The following is a 22,160-nucleotide window of genomic DNA, read 5'->3' on the forward strand; positions in this document are numbered from 1 at the left end:
TTAGGAAAAAAAAAAAAAAAAAAAGAGATAAATCTATGCTATTCCTTCAGTATCTTTTTATAACTGTCAAATACTTAAAAAAAATAGGTGCTACCCACACCGAACAGTTTGAAATATAAATTAAATTCATCAGCCTGTGAAAGTCTGAGCCTTAATACAGGGCAAGATGCTCTTTAATATATTTAAAAGTTCACATCGCTCATAAAAGTTACTTCTTCCTCATTTAGGCAGGAAAATGAATGGAGTCCTCTTCTCCAGGTGACTTTGCCTCTTTGACCTGCCATGGCCCAGTGCTCACTTTATCTGGTGATTCATTTTCAATAACTCCAACAGTATTTGTTCTGACATTTTAATTAAAATACGACCACTACCTCATCCTGATGATAAAAAGGCCTATGTGTCAGTGAAAACTAGCTTTTCAGTGCCTCGGTGCACCTGAGGACCCCTATGATCACAGAGTTCCTACAGAAGAATTTCAGCCAGGTTCTAAACAATATATCATTTCAAAACCAGATCACTTTAAACATTAAGATTAATGCTAACCCCCCCAAAATGATTAGAAGACACTAAACTGCAAGCTAACCTTTCCTTCACCAACTGAGCCTCTGAAACACATAGCACTGCCTTGGAAATTTAAGATATAGGTTAAATACTAAAAGTTAGAAATTATAGGGTTTTAAATTAACAAAAATCAACATGAAAAGTGTTTGCAGTTCTCCAATCTAATAAATTTTTCTATTTACAGACCCTACTTGTATTCTACATATTTGTTTTGTAAAGGCTTTTGTACTACAAATCTAAGAAAAAATGGTATCTTTGGGATTGCCTTTTTATAAGCAAAAAAGAAAATGCATATTATATAATACTTCCTATTTAAAGACTTTTTTGTCTAACAAAAACAGTATTTGTTTTTTTCATTAAAAGGTAGAGGAAAAAACTTGTAAAAATGGAAAAGAACACAGAAAAACAAGTTAGTGAAAAGCTGAACTTGACCCTTAATGAAACACTGTTCTTGGTTACAGAGCCCTGAGAGGAAGAGAAAGATTGGTCACATAAAAGACTGCATGTTTTTTTAACTGGAGAAAATTCTACCTGAATTCATGTGATGCTTCACTCACGAAGCATAACAACACATATTATATACAAACCAATTATAAATACTATAAAATACATCCACATCTTACTAACTTGCATATATATGAACATAAACACTTCCAATGACAGCCAAGTATTGTTTTCTCATAGAAGAACTATGGTTTACTGTATTTCAGTATGAGCACACTATATTTAAAAATGCTTTGCTAGGGTGACAACAACATCGTCTGTGTGCACCCAACCTATCCTATGAGCATCTACAAAAAACATGATTAAATTCATGATCTCAGGATTAAATGTCAAAGATTTCTGTGGAACGAGCTCTAAATATCTCAGGGACAATTTCATTCTAGGCAACAACTGCTTTATCAAGAGCTGTTTTCCCCTGGGACTGTGAAATTGTCTGTCTCATGGTCAAAGTTCACAAAAGTAGCTGGCAAGGTTTCCTTGAATTTAGGGCCAAATAGTTCATTATTGGAAATGAAATCTGTCTTCCTGAGAACACTGCTGTGCATAACAACTTTATGCTTCCACTGCTTCAAGCAGAATCCAGAGAATTTCAACTAAAAACAGCAAACAAGGAAGCACTTGGAGAACAGAAGGATGAGCAATGGTGTTAGAATAAGAGAAGGTAAAAAAAGTTGAGAAGCTTATAGCACTGAGCACATCTGGCAGCTGGAGGAGAACAGCAGATCACTAACACTCGGGGGTTTGTGATCTTTTGTTAGGGATACCTAAGTGATAGAACACTAAAAATACAGTGTAGAAAAACAGACTCACAAATATGAATACTTCATTTCACTACTGCACCTTTGAAAGACATGCTGAGGAGCAAATGTGTTTCCATGAAAAAGAAAGTGTGAAAAATTAAAAAGGTCCGAGACACTTACAGCCTTAAGTTAAACCACAGCTGAAGAAGATATGGAACATCGGATAATGAAATACAAAAACCCCTGACATCTGCCTAATCAATCTCACTCTCAAAATAGATTCCTTTACTTTGAAATGCTGATATCTGAATAGCAGTTTGCCATATGTTGACTCTGATGACACATTCAGATGTTCAGTAACTGATGCTCTAGTTACAAGGGTAAATAATATTTTTGCAAAATAGTCTATTAATACTTCATTTATTTTTACCTTTTTCTGTATTTAGATTGAATAACTTCTGCACAACAGGCTCTAAATCTTCCCTAGCAGTTTTAGTTGATGGACAGGTTAAATGGACTAAATCTGTGAAAAGAGAACACAAGCTAATTACAGTCACCAATACACAGATATATAAATATCATTTACAGTGTTTAAAAGGCATAGCAGGCTTTTTGAAATCACTGCTCTACATATAAATCACCTTCTTTAACCCAGAGAAATACTGCATTGTGGAAACACAGCATATATACACCAGACAGAGAAATTTTCTCAATACATCTCATAATTACCTCTCTCTTCAGTGCAAACAGAGAATATCATTCTGTGACCAGGTGTCTACTGATACCAGGAAAGGCAGCACCGAGAACCTGGCTAATACACTGTATTTGACCTCTGGAAACCCTAAGAACATTCTTACCAAAGTGCTGACAGTCCAATAGTTCAACAACATACGAAACCCACCAATATCCCTGCTTTCATCAGCGGCCTCCTTTCAGAACTCAGTTGGGACCCAGTGGGAATTTGGAAATTTGGCTATAGGCAGTTTAAGTACAGCTGTAGAGGAGTAAGTAGGAAGCTACCCTGGAGCAAGATTTCCATTTCTTTTATTGTACTAAAGAGTAAATAGGTGATGAAGGGAATAGATGCGCGTTTTAAGATCCAGCTCACGTGAGCAGGCAGTGAACTGTTTCTCTCCAGCCACATAGAGAATGAAGAACAGTGGGAACACTGGCAGTTTGTGACAAACCAGAGAGAATTTAAAGGCAAGTGTTGCTGAATATCAGATAAGTGTTCTGCGACGTAAGTTATGGCATACGCAGTCTCGTGGTACAACATAACAAAAAAGCTCGACAATATTTTTTTCATTCAACTTCTTATAAAGTGAGAGAAACACCAGTTTTGTGTTTGGGCGAGCGAGAAATGATGCTGGGTGGGCCAGTAAGGATTTATGATCATCTGCAAAACTGATTTCAAGTACTTGGTTTCAAGAGGTGCTCTGTACACAGCAGAGACAAATCACAGAGTACAGCAAACCCATGCTGGAAAACGATGACATGAAAAGATTTTGGAATACAAAAATGCATTTGTGGAACTGTATAATTAATCAAAACTCACCCTACAGCATGGGCGAATCAATGTCACTAAATCCAAACTTGTGTTTGTGAAAATCCACAATTTTGCTGGAATAATGCAGAGTTGATATTTAGATTGCTTGCTCATTTAGTTGTTTTCAGGAAAATAAAGTTGCTAAACAAACAGATCCCTCAAAGAGCATATGATTGCTTTATTTGTTCTGTTTTGCAAACAAGTGAAGTTTCTGACTCCTTCAAAAAGAGAATCACTTGATGCAGCTCTTGACCTCTTTGTGTTCCACCGGTCTCGATTCAGACACAGAACCAGCTTTATCCCACCTGATTTCACATCCATTAATTCAGATACTTAAAAACCTCATCTTAAAGCTTTTAATAAAACAGCCTGAACAGACTCATTTGGTACTGAACAGTTGTTTGGAAGATGTATCTGCCAGGATATCATGAAGAAGCTGAACATATCTTTGTACCAAGTTCAAATTGATACTTTTTTTAGTTCATTACTGTACTTTTTTCCATCAATATAATATGTCATGCATGTGACATTTTTCTGTTTTCACTCTCAAGTGTGGCCACATTTGTGTCATTATTTAAAAGTCCATTGCACAGATCTTGAATGGTTTCCTGGCCACAGTTTCACCACAGAAAGTTTGAACAGACTCCAGGAGGACCACAAATTTAACCCTCATGCTCCTCTTCTTTCCAATTGCACACAGAGATTATATTCAAACATAATTATTCATTTTTTATTTAACCAAAACCAAACCTTCAGTCTAAAAGCAATATGTACTAAAAAGAAATGCAAACAGGTGGTGATAGTGAAAGTCTCTCTGTAACCTTAACTAAATGTTTACAACCACTGTAACACAATCTATTGTTTCCTCAAAAAAGCTCAGCTATAGATGACTAAAGTTCACATCACTAACTTTGTATAAGATCTTTTTTATTATCTTTAAGGTTATGGCTATGAGTCACAGTCATCAGTATATATTTTGATTATGTTTGATTTACTCAGGAATAACTGCATTAGTTACAGTGGTTGCCAACATCTGTCTTCACGTAATTCTTCCAGCAAGAAGAACGATGAGTTTAGTTCATGATTTCATCATTACAGTCTCAATTTTTAGGGCAAGTGAAGGAGTTTGGTTCCACTCAACTGGCAATACAGATTATGTGCCTGTCATTTCTGCAGTGTGATCAAAGAGTAGATGTATTTGTATACTTATCTTAAATAATTGTTTGAAGGAGAAATCAGTCAGTTAAAAACCCATTTGCAGATAATGATGTAAAAGTTTTTTTAAAAAAATTATGAAATATGTCCCATAACTAGAACTCAGCTATACCTAAAATACAACCATATTATTTCAACACATGAAGACAAATTTAATTAAGGAATATAGTACCTTCTCTTCCAAAATGAAAAGAATTTATGGACAAAAGTAAATAACAGAAACCATTCTTTTTCAGCGCCACAGAAATTCTCATGAAACTGATAATTCATATTTACTTGAACATCAATCCTTCTTTTCGTTTGCTTCTGGCTACATATGTTTTGTGAACCCTTAAATGAAGTAAATCAGCTGTTTACAGGATAAATATTAACAGTATGCTTTATAGCACTAAGTTCTTAACTGCAGATTTATCTTTTCTTATTATTTAAGTAGGAAATGGAAATAGAACTTTGAATGTCTTAATCATTTCGAGTTCACTCTTATTTCATACACGAGCCTAGGTAACAGTAAAATAAATTGGTTATTATTACAGTTACTAATTTTTTGTTAAAAAGCATTAGGTCAGTTAACCTCTAATTCTATTTATCTTCCACAGTTTTCCAAACTGGTGAACTATTTTAACAGAATCGGGAAATAACAATAAATACCCAGTAAGAACATTTTGTTGCTCATCTATTTCAAGTTCACATAAAACACTGACAACAGAGTCATAAAGTTCTGTAAGTTGTTACTGGAAATACTGGGATGTCCCTTCTAAAAAGGTGATCTCATAGATATCTTCAGAATTAAAAAATCTAATGCAGTATATGACAATAACAATACTTTAAAACTATCAAGCCTATTAACCACAGAAGTGTTAAAAGGAACATTTGATGTTTGATCTGGTTGGAAATAAAGAAATCACAAAAAGATTTTAAGTAAATAATTATCGCATGTAAATTAAAAAAAATTCACTGCAACAGGAATCTTGTAGCATGATTCCTAAGCCCTGTGGAGCAGCACACAACTGCTGTAGAATGAAGACTCTGGACGATTTCCCTCATCTGCTGCTCAGAGTAAACCTGTACACATTGTTTTCTCAGGTAAGAACCTGCTCGTGGTGCAGCAGAGGGATAACACGCACAGATGTTAGATTTTGTTTCACAGTTGATAGAGTCAAAGGGAAAAACATAGTTAAGATTCCATATACCCTGTACTTACAAGTGCCCTTCATGCACGTCATGGTTGAAGAACACAACTCAATGACACAAACTGCTGGTTTTCCCAGATCCACTGGAGGCATCGTCAAAATGGAAACCTATCGAGCAAGAAAGAACAACTTCTGTTAACGCACAGTATTATGGGGAATAAGCCAACCAAAATAATCTTGAGTAATGGTGAAAAAGAATTGCAGACGTTTATACAATTTTGTTTTCTGGTTTACTAGTAACAATTTGTGGAATCAATCCTGTAGAATTTAAGTATTCAAGAATTTCTGCCCAAGTCAGTGAGGTTCCTTTGTTAGGAGCATTTGCAGCAGCAGAGCAGAAAGAAAACCTCATACCACAGCCCTTCCCAAAGGGATGACAGTTTAGAAACTCTGATGGCAAGAGACTGCAAAATTGGATTTGAACACTGGGAAATGCACTGTTAAGTGAGAATGACTGGAGAACTTTTGTGCCAGACTGTTAAAAGCAAGAGTCAGGAAGAAGAGACTTCTCTGTCATTTGGTTCTTACTTGGTAGGTGCTATTTAACCTGTAAAAATACAGGAAACATACAGAATAAACACTTAACACAGAATAACACCCTTTAAAGTTAAGGTCTGCAAAGATCGATGAAGCAAAAACATTCAAAATATCTGAAAGTGTACAATAAGAACTTAGAACAGTAAAAGTGGATGTTAAAAAAACTAAGAACTTTGAAGAAAGTTTTGGTAAGATAAATAATTAACAGTTAACAGAATACTAAGGCTAACAGTTTATTAAAAAGCAAGCAAAATGAAATACCTTAAAGACAGCAGCTTAGAAACTCTTAATTAACATAGTGCCAACCAAACAGAGAAACCCCAGTCATTGAACTAAAATAAATAAAATTTCTAATAGTCTCACATAGACTAATGAATGAAACGACTGTCAGTAGAGAGAGCTCACTAAAAAGCTGGATTCAAGCAGAAACAAAAGCATGAATTAATTCCTACCAACAACTCAAGATGAATGCATACGATTCATAAAGAGGTAAGTGATATGAAATTGATACATACCTGCTGCTCTGAACCTGTGTTGAGTACAGACTGATCTGTAATGAGCACTGCCCTGGAGATCTGCCTGCAATTAAATAAAGCAATTATGGCATTTCCCTAAAATGTAAAAAATAGCAATTCAGACTCATAGTTCTGGCAATACCAATTTATATACATAAAACTGTGGGATGACTATTTAAACATATAATCATTATTAACCTGATTGTTAGTGGGATATTTTGCCTGTTGCTGAAGCAGGACCACATCTAGAACATTAACGTAGTATTTTCAGTGACCAAAATAGACGATGAATAAATGAGCCAGTGCCATCATAGAAAACAGCTGGGATATCCTTCTGATTTTTTAAAAATTCTTTTGCTTATTTGATCAAGATGAGTAGCAGTGCATTACAGGACTTTTGTTCCAAACAGCACAGGACACTTGGGGAAATACACTGGGGTGGAGCTCATGAATTGAAGTTTCTAATCCTCATCTACAATATATTGAAGACAAAGGCAGTATATATACAGTGCTTTTAGAAAGAACAACAAAAATAAGAGAAAACTATGACTTTTAATACTTTTCTAAACATGAATTAATTAAAGCAAGAACAGCAAACACCTTCCAAACACTTTTTAACAAAATGAAATCCCTAACACGCTTAAGCTATTGGATTTTTTAACCAGGAAAAGGGGATTTAAAGGACAATTTAAGAAAAACTAAACATAGAAGGTACATAGTATGCCCTCATGTTTAGAGAAGAAGAGAAAAACCATGAACAGAACTAAGCTGTAGAGCCAAGATAAATCTCTTAGATTATTGTCTCCTGCTTTTACTTGCAGGCTACTGTATACACTATTATTGAAAGAAATTTACTATGTTTACTGTTTTCCTACATACCTGTAATGCACATTTGTGCATACACTCTCTGAAAGGTAACTGTCTTCCACAATAAAATATTTAGCACTTATTCTTTGTCCAAAATGATCCACAATAGCTTTGCACCTGTGAAAAAAACAAACAAACTTCAAACTAAAATAAGAAAGTTGGATATAAGGTAACAAAACTATGTGTAAGTTTTTGACATTGAGTTATATCACACATTGCTTGTATTTTTTAAACAAGTTACCTACCCATTTCTTTAACATGTGAACCCCTGAAACAACTCAACTGAAATTAATAAACAAATCCTAGACTTATACATTCTACATGTAGTGCCCTTAGAGATAAGTAAATCAGAAAATTAATCAATTGGTCACTTTATATGGAAAACTAAGTATAAGCTACTAACACTGGCATTTGTTTGTACATGAAGATAGCAGAGGTTTCTTACCTCATGATACGTGGAAAAGTAACACTGTGAATGATTTGGCAGGCACTACCCTATCGCCGCGTTATTTCTCCCTTTACCTAAGACAAGTCTATTTTGACAAGAATATTTGAGAAATTAAGTGACAAATTAACTTAAGAGATGTAAGGAAAAATGTGCGCATCGCATTGTTCTAAGAGACCTTTCCTGAGCTTGTATGTTTGTGACTAAATGCACCATTTACTTCCAAGTTACACAGAAAATGATTAACTAAGTCACACTGCTTTAAGAGCAACAGAAATCTTCTTGATAGATACTGTTAGTCCTTCAATATATACAAATTGTAACACAAACATGTATTAGCCTGCCTTGGGCAATATATGAAAAAGTAAAACAACCAACAAACCAAACCCCTCAAGACCTCAAGTCTTCTTAGGCTTAACACTGATTTCTAAAAAAGTTTAAGGTTTTATAGAACACCAGAACTTTTACTGTATAAACAAATAAAGCAAATCAGCTTTACTTAAATTTTTCTTGGTGTATGAAAGTTGCTGTATTTTTTAAAAATTAAATTTATCTGCATCAATACCTCCATGTTTCAGTCGATTTAATGTACAGGATTCAAACCAGCAAATTCTCTCACACACATTTAGATACACACAGTTGCACATGGCAACATCAAATGAAACAAAAGGATGCCTTAGATCAGAGATCTCTTACAGATTTAAATGTGTTTTATCGTAGCACATTATCCCATATCAGTAAATATCTGACATGCAAGTTATGCCTTATGAATAAACAGCATTTCTGTAACTTCATGTTATTCATTAGTTCCTGTGATCAAAATGATCTATAAAACTAGGGATGAGAACCAAACCTAAATAAGTCAGAGCAACCAGCTGCCACTAACTCGGGTAAACCAGCTGCTCCTGTAGCCTGAAGGGAGAACTGACCCAGGGCAACACGATGCTGTGTACAGCCGGGACAGCTTAATGACAATTAGCGTGTTTTTATAGCACTGACTTCTAATGCTGATTTCGTAGGAATCTGGATACTATGTATATATCTGTACTGAAATTCAACACATTACTTGAGAACAGTAATTAGAAGAACAGTCTAACAGCACATGCGTTGTTCAATTTCATCATGTAGTACTCTTCATACAGCTTCAGCCACATTCTATTCAACATGTGCTTTACTTGCATGTTTAGGAAGTTTTTTCTTACTGTTAACCTGACTGATTTCATTCTCAAAACCTCATTTGAATACTGCAAATAAACAAGGAAGTCGAGCTGCTACAGTTATTTTCTAATTACAACCTTTCTTATTGTTTATGAAACAATTTCCTCTGCCACCCCCCTAAACATTACAGGAGGGGAAAGGCTGATTAAATGTCATGTTGCATCACTCAAAGCCAGCAAAAGCAACTTCACACTTTCTGTTTTCCTGCTAGGTGTTGTTTCCCCTCCTTTGTTCAGGAATAGCAACCAGGTCGTACACTTGATAAGATTTTAAACAGAAAAAGAGATAGCGCTTTTAATTTCAGTCTCCACTTTACTTCAAAGGATGATGCCAAGAAAATTTCTTTCAAGTACGGCTTCCAAATATGGCAAACACTTATGCACTGACATTATCAGGTCTCTGTCATCTGATATGTGTTGGGACAATGAATCATACAGAACCCTCCATTGACCTTCTTTCAATGTGTCTAGATAAAAGGATGAAAATTAGAATCCATCTCCTTGCAGTGCCACGAGTTATAAATGTACTTTATAGGGCTCATTATCCAAACTAATGGACTAAGGGCGACATCCTTGAAATGGACTCACCAGCACTGACAAAGCCAGTGTGCAATATTTCAAGAAGGATATGTAAATTACTGTGTGTTTGCTATATCTTTTTATTACAGATGTATAAATTTCCATTTATCACATCTTTTCCATTTTTGAGACAGAAATACGTAATTGAAAACATATGTAAAGTGTGATCAACATAAAATGCCTACCACTATTATTAATGCAATACATGTGATTTAAAAGACTTGAAATTTTATCACATGTACAAAAAAGTGACCTACAAAAACATGGAGAAAACAAACAGCAAAAAGAAAAATCACCATCATGCATGCATTCAGTGTGCTTTCTCCTCAACCTAAGGAACAAGATGTAGGTTTTATTTTCTAACACAGCATCAGAGTTCTATCAAGAACACAGGATGTTCTACACATGCATTAAGACAGCAGAACTAATCTGATACAATACATTTCAAAATAGAAATTTTCAAGTGGATTACCAAAACTCTAAATAGGTTATGTCTAAAAGCTTCTATACTTGCATATACTCATCCCTGAATCTTATTTTTGTAAGCTATAAAAAAGGCTATAGTAACATAATAAAAATAATTGTATAGTTAGGGATGAAATCTACTGTTCCCTGTATATACAATCATGGGTAGTAACGAAGTGAAAAGGCAGTTCAGCTGGATATTGAATGGGTTCTTATTTTTCTTGTGCTGGAGAGAGTGTTAGCCATCTATAGAAAGCAGTTGGAATAAACTTTGGTGATACGTAGGCACTTTAAATTAAAGTCTAAACTATCAACAAAAAGTTTGAGAAGAAAATCAAGGCTGTAGCTTTAAGTATAAATTTTCCTTGCATACATTAAAGCGACATTGTTAAATATAGTGAAAAAATAACGGCACTAAGACCTTGATGAAGTCTGGAAGCCTACAGAACACGCTTATAAAATAGCAATCAATACTGCACAATTTGACTAAATTTCTCTCGTGAGTTTAACTGATATGTAACCAAAGTGAACTGCTGCAGTGACAAGGAGATGGGAGTTTGTCTATTAGCAATTACCATTAATAGCCTGTTGACTCAAAAGCTCAGTAACTCCTAAATACCCTCATTAACAATTTGATAGCTGATTTTTATTAGGCGAAAGACTGAATCCTAAAGTCAAGAGGAAATTAGAGCTGGTGCAGGAACAGAATACACAGTAAGGAAAGAGGTAACAGGAAAAGAAATAAAAAGAAGGGGAAAGAAATAGTGATGATCTTAACAGCAAACTAGACAGTTTGCTTAGTAACACTCCAAGGAAAAGACTCCACAAGTAAAAGCAGTAAAAAGGCTGGGCAACCAGCACCACTGACCAGTTAGGATCTCCAGAGTCGTGCTTGGAAGTTGCTAACAACTAACAGTTCTGTCCTTCTGAATGAGAAAGTTCACTATTTAAACATTATTGGAAAATAAAGCTCCCTATAGTAAAAGTTCAAATATTACTGTTAAAAATAAGTACAGAGTTTATGAAAGGGCATAATTTTGTTTGCATATGAATCATGACGAAACACTGTACCATTTGCATCTCAAAGGCTAAAACTATGCAATGAACTGCAGATCCTTAAGGAACTGGTAGAAAGATAAAATGTTATAGCGTTTCAGGAAGAACAGATGCTACTTGACCATGTCAGGACAAATCCAGCTACAAGTACCACACTCAGAGAATCAAATGTGCAATGCAACTGGAAAGTAAAGACATTACACCGATCATTTAACTACTAATTTTTCTAATAAAATGTCACTACCTATTTTCTAGCTTAAACTTCAAACTTTTCTACAGAATCGTTTTGAACTTTTCAGTAACAGAATCTAAGCTGAAAACAGGCTCTTAAGAGGTGCAAGGTTTGCCGTTAGACTAAAAACTCATAGAATGTATAAAACAGAAACCAGGACAATTTACAGAAGTGTGAAAAATGCCCCTGTGGAAAAAAACATGGGATGATTTTCCTTAGCTCAACTTTAAACCTGCCTACAGGCCTGATATTGTTGTAGAAGAATTTATCCTAGGATAAGAGGGCAGCATAGTTTATGACAACAATCTACCTAAAAACTCATTAAAGTCTTTTCTCTTGGAGTGACATGCATTATCAGCAAAGATTAATCTGATGAGTCTTCAGGTGAGCTCCATTTTTAAAAATGCAATAACAGAGGGCTCTGTTGTCATCTGATGAAAATCAATTAGAGTAGGTAAGGCCACAAGGAAAACTAACATCACTCATCACCAGCCCCCCCGGCAGCTGAAATGATTTGTCTTCCAAGCTTGGGTGATCAGGAGCTGTAGTAATATCACAGGGAAATTAATTTAGTTTCTATATTCTAGACCCACTTCCCTTGTTCTGGAGGACCTATACACAAATTACTTTTAATCAAGGTTGATATGTTATTAATACCAAGGAGGATCTTTGAAGAATCATTTTTTTTAAATTGACTTAACACATTTTTCATCTGTATTTTGTATATAAACAGAAGATTACTTATATTATGCTTACCGTCCAGATTCTTTGTCCACTACAAGGCACTGCACAGGATGGCGAAGACAATAGATGCCACCAAATACAGCACATAGCCTAGAAACAGGAGGGAAAAAAATAAAGGTTACTCCTATCACGACTAATTGTAATCAATGGGAGTCATAAGCAAGGCAAAGTACTGTGCACGTTGTAGTAGGTTTTTAATAACACATCTTAAATCTTTGAATCAGACAATCAAAAAAACAAAATGAAGCATGTCCTATAGGTTTTGCAAAGGATATGTTATTAACTTTTTTTTTATATTAGCATTTACCTTGGTCCTCTAAATTGTTACATTAGCTTGAGCACTTACTCTGTCACCACTTTCAGTCACTCATGATCTAAAAGCATCTATTTACCGAAGATGCAGAGAGTATCTACTGATATTCTGACCATGCTGCATTGCACACAGTGTAGAATAAAACCATAAGAACACATAACGACCACACCAACCTCCTACTAGAATTCCCAGTGTGATTCACAAGTTATTTCTCTTACTCTTATAAAACGTACCAAGGGAACTTCATTGACCACAAGCAGCTCGAATTTTGAGGGCACTAAGAAGCGCCCCAACAGAATGAAACTTCTTACAATCTAAAGATGATCTCTTATGAACAGTGATTCCTCCAGGTCCCGCCTATGTGATGATACAGTCTCTTAAGACTTTCTGTGCATGGACTGATGATAGAAACATTTCTTAAATGAAAGAAGAAATCAGCTTCACGGGTCAGGTTTTCAAAAGCTGAAGTATACTAAGTCATTTAGCAGTCTTCCACTTACAAACAAATCCCAACACCTAAACCAAAGAGAATTATCATAACCAAACATAAAGTCAATATTACAACTTGTACTCTAAGGAGACACAGGACTGAAAGAAACTTGACTATGACATGTAAATGTGAGGGGCTGCATGTGAAGTCAGCCCACGGCACCGATTCCTCACTAGCCAGGCTGTTTAACCACCTCTCGAGGTACCTCTGACTAAAACTCTTCACCAGACGAATCTGCCCTGCACACAAAGTCTGACCTGCTCTCCTGTAAAGCTGCACAGGGAAAGTTCAGTTAGTCTGGTGATAAACATGATTCTGGGTTAATCCCCACATTCCAACTTCCTACATCTGCCAAAAGCCAGGCCTAATCTCTGGGGATCACTTTTCTGTTGATTCGATGCGACAAAAGGTAAATTAAGTCACCAAAAATGAAAGTTTAGTTTCTGCAAAGTGATACTTACAATTTTCACTAGACCCACATTAACACTGAAATGACTGTGATATCACTAGTTTAAACTTTTTTTTTTAAATTCTAGCTCCCAAAAGATTTTAATACAAGCCCATGCTCTTCAAAATACTGTCAAGCAAGTATAAACAACCTATATTCTTATCGTTATGTATTCAAAAAACCCTCTTAAGTTGGAGAACACTATAATGCAGAGAAATTAATGATCTTACAGAAAGAGGATATGTTTGAGATTCTCAAAACAAAGCTTCCTGATTAACTGTGAATTAAGACAAGCTTCAGTCATTTTTTTGTTTACAGTGCATCGTTCCAGGGGTGTGCTTACAATGATAATAATAATAATAATAATAATAATAATAATAATAATAATAATAATGAATGCAGAGGATGAAGCTCTCTAGAATTTGGAGTGACTAAAGATAAACCAGTAAGAACATTAAAACAAATTTAAATTTTTTTTCAAAGTATGTTTAAAAAGTAGTAATATTTCTCTTTAAAATTTCCAGTCAGCGTGGAAATTACTCAGTGGAAAAAGGTAAAGAAAAAAGATGAGGGAAGTGTGTCTGATCCCTTACAATACAATTTCAGGTTTGGACTGTTTGTCATGTCTGATCTGTCTTGGGAATCTTTATTTTAAAAAAATTATTTATTTACTTACTTAAGAACCTCCAGTGGTTCATTTAGATCAATGGGCTATCACTGACCTCTTCTCATGTATGCTGAAGTGAAAGAACAGGCAAATAATTTCCATATTGACATAAACTGCATTATCCTTTCCTCAGAGAGAACCACTCTATCAGAAACAACTGTCAAATACTATCAAGTGACATTTGACAATTCTGCCTTTGTCCTACAAGTTAAATACACCTGTGTTCTTCTTGTGAGCCCTATTATTCAGAAGTAAATAGCCTCTTCTGAGTCAATCAGAAAAGAGCCTGTAGCACATTCAACGCAGTGACACCCTGTTCTGTTTCCCCATGCCGGAGAAGGATACTGTGAGTTTTCCCAGTTCCTGTTATTCGGTCGAGGTTTAGTCTGACCCAATCATTCCAAGCTCAGCTCACAGATGGAAGGACAGAGCTGAACTGGGAGGGCATAAAAATGAGAAATTACACCTGCCATTTCATTAACAAAGTCTGCCTAGATATTGTATTTAAAATAAGAACGTGTAATTCTATTTATATTTTGGTAGCGTTTACACTGTAATTTAATAGATTGGTGTGACTACATTTCTAATACCCATCCAGCATTAGCAAGGCATCAGGCCAGCCAAAGCAAACTATGCGAGACACGCAGGCTGGCTTGGTGGCACATAGTTCTCCCAGATTCCTTGGATGATGAGAGGATTTTCCTGGTTTACTAACAGATTTTTTTGTTGTTGTTTTTTTTGCTTGGTTGTTTGGTTTGGTTTTTGTCTCTTTTTTTTTTTTTCCCCCTCCATTTTAAAAATTTCATTTGGAAGTTACAGAGCTCTGAATATCTGTTCATAGATGATGAACATGAAAATTTCCATTTTACAAACCTGACTTCCTAAAATTGGCGTTCAAAAGTCATACTAGATACACAAAGACAGTACCGCGATATCTTTTACACCACACGAATGCTGCAGCACGGTGAACCGCTGAAGCGCGTTACCAACTCGCACCTCTCCCGAGTCGCACTCCAGCAGGACCATCAGCAACGTCACCTACTGCTGGCCAAACTGGAAGATCCCGTTCCCTAGAAATCCCTCTTCTAGCCACACAACAGCAGAGAGAACACAGGCCGGGTTGAATCCCAGCCGTGGTTGTCTGGAGATTGTGGAAGATGACACGAAGGTCAAACATCCGCTGAAGAATTATGACAGAGCCTTGAGCTACGGGCTTATCATCTGCAATGCTGCAATCAACGGCTTCTTGCCTGGCAATGCACGTATTAGGATCTTTCAAACCAACTCAGATGAATTTATTTCCTATGTTGTATAAAAGAATAGCACCGTTAACCTAACTACAACTAATATTCCTTTGTTAAGAACTCTAAGTTAGGTATTTCCTTTGACTTCAACCACAGTCAAAGGTTTTTTGATATATGCACTTTGTTTTTCTAGCGTGCTTTGAAAGAACTTTGTTGCTTGGCTGCGCAAAAACGTGAATTACTTGTTTTCAAGAGTAGCCTCCTATCCAGTGGAGGAGGGCATGACATGTTTTCATAGTAGACCAGTGGAACTGAAAATCGAAAGGAATTTTGACTGTGTTGTGTTAAACAATTACAAAGAGCAAAAATATCTATTAAAACGGACTAGCATGAAAAATGACATGATTAGGAAGAACCTGACAAAATTATTTAAATATAGAAACTGAAACATTAAACTAAATGGCATCCTAATAATTTATGACGAAGTAAAATCATTGTGCTAACATTACTTTCATACAGTAGGCTATTCAAGATGATTTGACTGTACTTCGAGTACAAGGCAACTCTTTGATACCATTAACCCTAAATGACAGACATTTAAACTGATATTACTCTAATTAACTGGCGACGGCCTGCGCCAATAAGTCAAGTTTTGCTGAAAGATAGCAACAACACTGTACTCAACTTCAACTTTGCCCTGGTGACATCAAATCATATTACAGCTAAATTAACAGTTGTGAAAATGCTTGGCCTGGTAGCCCCCATCGCACACAGCTTTTAAATGCCATTTCAGTTCCCATCAAGGCAGGAATCAGCACTTGTAATTTTTAATACAGCTGTGAAACAATAGGACATATTAAAAGCTGAATTTTTGACAGCATATTCATGATGATTTATGAGTTTGTACATAATTTGATTATTCTATTAATTTTACTGATTACTGATTCAGCTAATCCAGTGAAGGTCACTTACAAAATAAATCTTCATTAAATTTCACAGAAAGTAACTGCCTCCAACTAGTTGTTTTCTTTAATTAAACACTAATGTAACAAGAGAGAAAATAGGCTCCAGGGTTGCTGCATCTGTTGCTACAAGAGGAGTTTACTGCTTTGATGTAATGCGCTCCGATATTAATTGAACAAAAATAGAACGTCTCTCTAGCTGACATCTTGATTTTTCAACAGACAAACCATAAACACTCTTAAATTACAGACTTACCCGTAGCTCATTCTGAAATTACACAAAAGAAGTGGAAAACTGTATCGCATAGTTTCACAATAAAAAGAGTAGGTTTTATTTCCAGCATATATTTTGTCTTCTACTTTCTAAAATGCATGGAGTGATTAATTTAAAAATCAAATATTTTTCTCCCCAACTGTGTCGTCTTCTAGAGCAAAAACTACTTCCTTCCCTCCTTAAAAAAGAATACAGCATGTACAGTGCAGTACGTTTTGGAGAAAGATGAAAGGAAAACATGCCAAGTGCTGAATTACTGAATTGTCCTCTTTCCATTTATTTTTACACAAAGAGAAAGCTGTGACCTTGCTCTTATGTTAAATTCTGTGTTTCCTGAAAGGTCCTTAGAACTTTAGTATTTCCTACAATATCATTTTATGTTCTAAAAACATTAAAAAGGAGAATACAGACAAATCAAATAAATAAAATAGGTACAGCTAAAAAAATAGAAAAGACAGAACAATTCAAGTTATCTTAACCCTCAATGAAATTCAAGGACTATTTTCCTAATTCAGCAATGTCTTGAAAGCTACTTTTCTATGCCTTGTAATTTAATGAGAAAGGACTCTGCTAAACTACATTTGCATTTACATCCCAGATTTGCTCCAATAATAAACATTCGTGTCATTTCCACAAATCTTCTGATAACGCTGTAACATACTCATATATCTGAGCGCTAATTTGCGGGAAGATACATAAACCAGAGTTTGGACATCCCCACACAAGCAGAGAGTAATTTGCTTGTTAAGAGATCACACCAAATAACGTATTAGATATACTTCCTTCATATTATTACCAGTGTCTTAAATTATTAAAGCGAATAATTACTGAAATATCATATCACATCATAACGTATATTGTGTTTTTAAGCTCTAAATGAAGCAAGAATGATCAAAAATAAGAGGAAGAAAATGTACATTATTTTCAGCCTTTTTTAATACTTAATGTTTATTTTTCCTATACCACAGGGTATATTCTAACTCCTATAATCTAATTTCTTGACTGAAAACTTTTCTGTGCCTAGTTAGGGATCTGAAATCTATATACTATTTGACAACATTTGTATGACCCAGAGCATCTTGTGATATATTCCAATGGTTGCAGGCCTTCATAAGTTATAAACTTCTGAAGAACACTGTATTTCTATTCAGTGAAATAATGCAGAGCAAAAAAGCTCTGGTATTTGTAAATAATTTTTAAACAAAGAACAGACAAACACATCACTGAGAAGAAGAGAGAAAATCTAAAGTAGGAAGGGATTTTCAAAGTTTCTTATACTTAGAATGCATTTCACAACAAAGCTTATTTCCAAATTAAAAGTCTTTCCCTGTCAAATTCTGAGAAATAATATGGGCAAGGACACAAAAGCATTCCATAGCTTTATTAACGACAATGCTCACTGATCTGTGAATAACCTGGAAAAAAAATGAAGATTATTGAGTTACTTTACCAATCTATCCATCCATCACCAGTGAACAGGTCTCAGAATGATGGATTATCTCACTTCCCTGATGTTTATCCCAGGAAAGAGTTTCTCCTTAGAGGGAAAAACAAACAACTGATCCTACAAACACTCATGCTAACTGCGCTTGCCCATTTTGCATCCATCTGCCAACAAGGTGAAGAGAAATATATCAAGTTTGATTTTTAAAATATAAGTTTTAAAAAAATAAGTTTTATTATTTCACTGGAATGCAAGTGAAAACGATTAAGACGAAAGCAGCATTGCAGCTACTCTTCCTATTCAGTATTTTCGTAATGACTAAGTAATACTGATGAGTTGTCAGTCATTTCAATATAAATTTTCAGGTCCAGAGAAATGGAATAATCTTAAGTGATGAGACAGATATTAATACGAAAATAATATATTTTCAAATATAAGATTTAACTCTATCTCATCTACAACCTATGTTTTTTAAATCACCTGTGATTCTTTCGCTCTTGTACAGAATTGTACACATGGTGTGACTCATATCTGATCGTCACAAGGAATTAATACTGAATTTCTCATTAATATGCCAAAGCATACTATTAAGTTATGCACATTGCTTAATTGTGCAGATCATGTATAGATTCAAATTTTAAAGATGTTACAATAAAATTTTAATATATCAATTCTAAGTGCTTATTACAGTCAGCTTTCCTAAAGTCCAGTCTTGATTTCAGAATACTAAAGTGTTCCTACAGATTGTAACAGGGATGTAATTGGAAATGTTAAAGTACCTCGGAACCTTCGACATTTGTAGCAGATAATAGCTCGAACGTGAGGGTAAAAACTGATTATTCATTTTGGAAATACATACAGGAACCTTCCAAATCAATCACACAATCCATCATCTCTCAGCCCGGACTCTTAATCTTCTTGTAAATATAGGAATTGAAAGAGATGAACTGTCTTAATCAGATTTTTCCTCCATCACAAAATTACTACTGTCACTGGCACTCACACAAAAATGACAAATTTCAGCTCAAATCTGTAACAACTACTACAAAAAGGTTCCATTGCCCACCAAATACATATACAATGTAAAAGTTCAAAGCTTATTTATAGGAAATGCAAGTCACTGACTACCCAGAAAAGTCAGTGAGTCACTAATTCCTCCGGCAAAGCAGCAGAAGACGTTCTAGCACCTCCACAACACAACCACGTCTGCCTGTTCTTGGGTGACTCTTAACACACAGAAAAAAGACATGACGTGTCACCTCCCAGAACCTTTATGAGATGACTGAGGCCATACAGCCTCCAGTTGCCTCTCAAACTTCAAGTGGGAAAACCCTACACTGTTGCTTCTCAAAAGGTCATTTCCATTTGGGTGTTTGTATCAGCAAGAGTTCAGAAAAAAGAATCTGAAACCAAATGAGGAGACACTATGCACAGACTACCCCAAAATTGAGTGTGTTCACAAAGCAAGCATAGAACAAAATCAAAGTGAGGCCACAACCTACAAGTGGCTCCTCAGCCTTTATTCATTGAATAACAGTGGTCACAGGTGAAGAAAATCACAACTGGCAGTTTCCAGAAGGATTTTGTCTCAAATGAAAACTGAGAAGATGCATATTTTGCTGAGGTGAACTGTAAAAGTGAACTATTTCAAACAACATTCCCCAAAACCACAAAAAACTCAAAAAGTTTTTCCTTTAGAAAAAACTGGAAGAAAGGAGAACTAAGTTAAAAAGAAGAACTTTGTACAACATGGCAAAAGCTAGAAGAAATAAACTTATTATGACTTGTCTCTTCATTAGCTAAAAATTACATCTTGTGGTTCATAAAGGAATTAGTGTCCTCATATTTGAAAACTATTTCAGATTTTTAAGTCAAATGTCTTTTTTTTTCCCCCCCAGTTACAAAAGAAAATTTGGAAGCTGAAAATTTCAACTCTAAACTCCTACATCAGAAACTTTTGGAGGTGTTCCCTAATGTTTTCTAAAAACAGAAAAAAAAAAAAATCAAACCCACACTAAATACTCTAAATGTTGTATCACTAAGACCTCAGAATTTACAGTGACACCCAATTATAGTTTTTCTTTAGTGATGTTTTTTGAAGAAAATGAAAGCTGTATTATAGATTTGCAACAAACAGGTTAACAAGCAACTGCAAAATGTATAATGATTTTCCTAGCTGCCCAACATATTGAAGTTTTGGAATTTTATGTTTACCCTCTCAAATGTAAAGGCTTGCTTAATACTGCGACTAATGAAGGAGAGACATGGTGGTTTCCCGCCAATGAGTCTGAAGCACAGGAAGCTGTTAGGCCAGGAAAAGTTTTGCTGCCTGTCAGCTCGGAATAGCACGAGGCTTCCAATGACCTTCCTTGTGCCGCAAATCCAATTTATGGAGATAAAAATCTCACATCTGTACCTCGACATATTGGGACGTACATTACAGTGATATAAAAGTTTAATTTTCTCTCCTAAACCATACCTGTTTAAGCCAATAAAGAACTAACACGGCTTTTACTCACTCAAGTGTTGTCAGTAGTTATAAAACGTTGTACTGTTTATGCAGAATTCATTTAGAATGCAAGGATGTGACTTACAAATGTCTTTGAGTCATTCACATAAATATGCATGCATGCCATTTATAACAGTAGCCTTCATGAGAACACACAGTGTAACTGGCTGCAAGAAACGCTTAAGAGGTTTACATTAAAACAGAATATAGAGCGGTGGTTAGAAATCACAGAACAGGTGACACCTTACTCTGATAACCTGGTGATAAAAACTGTAGGGTATGATGTATAGGTTGTGGCAGCACCATTTTACTATACAGTTTGAACAGTATTCTTCGGAATACTGCTCACTTTTAGGAAGACCTAATATCCAAGGCAAACCACATTAAAAAATTGTGATTAATCTTAAAAAAACAATTGTGATTACCTCCTAAATTGTTCATTTAAAAACAAAGACATTTTGGGCTTTATTTTTTATCAGAATGTTTGTAATATAAACCTTTGTAATTATTTATTGGTTTGACAGAGTAATTTGCTTCAACTGTTAAAATACTGTCCTTGTTGTAAGGCTTACAATTCAACAAAAAGAAAAAACACAACCTAAACCGCAGCTATCAATAGGCATAAATAGAAAGTTCAGGTCCTGTGAAGAATCACAGAACGATTTTCTGATAAGAATACTGATAAGACTTTTAAACACCACTATTGTTAACTCTTGAAATATACTGCTGGTAGAGTGGAAAATGGCACGTACTGGCTATTGAACAAAATAAAGCCAAAGGGCTTTCAAGAATGCCAGAACAATTCACTTTAGAAAAACCTAGAGTGGAAAGATATGACTAAAATTCTAAATTCAGCTTTAATAATTCAATATACTTGTATTTTTCCTAGGTATCTGAAGTGAAAGAAGGTTTAATTACAAAACTTGTTCTACTATAATGGCTCTGATAATCTTTTGATTTACTAATCTGTCAGTCACATAGATATCTGGTTCCACATGAAGTCCTTTAAAGATGGAAGGACACTCCTAAAATCTCCAAACACAAGTTCTAGTGCATGACTGTGTCCAGAGTACTTACCTAACAACAAATCTTTTTCACACATTGTCTCTTCAAACACCTAATTACATAAAGCCACATTTTTTACATCTCCATACAAATACAGTTTAAGGTACAGACAAAAGTACAGATGAGGTTACCAAATAACATTTCTATTCAATATAGTGCAGAACAATGGCTAGCTGCCCAATGAAGGAATGGAAGCATTAGGTTATGTATATACACCATATAGGGCAATTCCACATGGCCTTCATTAGTTGCTAAGGCTAAATAAGATCTTATACAATCCAGCCAAGGTGGCTGGTGCCAATCAGTTACTTCATAGATACTTCCACAAACC

General features: G+C 35.2%; 1 protein-coding gene across 6 annotated transcripts in view; it reads right to left on the reverse strand.

The window, feature by feature from the left end:
* CHM (CHM Rab escort protein) overlaps positions 1-22,160 on the reverse strand; it is a 65,462-nt gene that overhangs the window by 13,715 nt on the left and 29,587 nt on the right. For 5 of the 6 annotated variants that reach the window (XR_013922729.1, XR_013922730.1, XR_013922731.1 and 2 more), the window contains exons 9-13: positions 12,426-12,503; positions 7,688-7,792; positions 6,809-6,872; positions 5,768-5,864; positions 2,236-2,328 (exon numbers count right to left, since the gene is read on the reverse strand). Coding sequence is in view for 2 of the 6 variants with exons in the window: in XM_080352372.1 (XP_080208498.1) it covers positions 2,236-2,328; positions 5,768-5,864; positions 6,809-6,872; positions 7,688-7,792; positions 12,426-12,503 (437 nt within the window). In the remaining 4 variants the exon portion in view is untranslated. Of the gene's footprint in view, positions 1-2,235; positions 2,329-5,756; positions 5,865-6,808; positions 6,873-7,687; positions 7,793-12,425; positions 12,504-22,160 lie in introns of those variants that run through there. The other variant, XM_080352373.1, reaches the window with a different exon arrangement.

Source organism: Nesoenas mayeri (assembly GCF_963082525.1).
Source record: "Nesoenas mayeri genome assembly, chromosome: 13".
NCBI classification, from domain to species: domain Eukaryota; kingdom Metazoa; phylum Chordata; class Aves; order Columbiformes; family Columbidae; genus Nesoenas; species Nesoenas mayeri.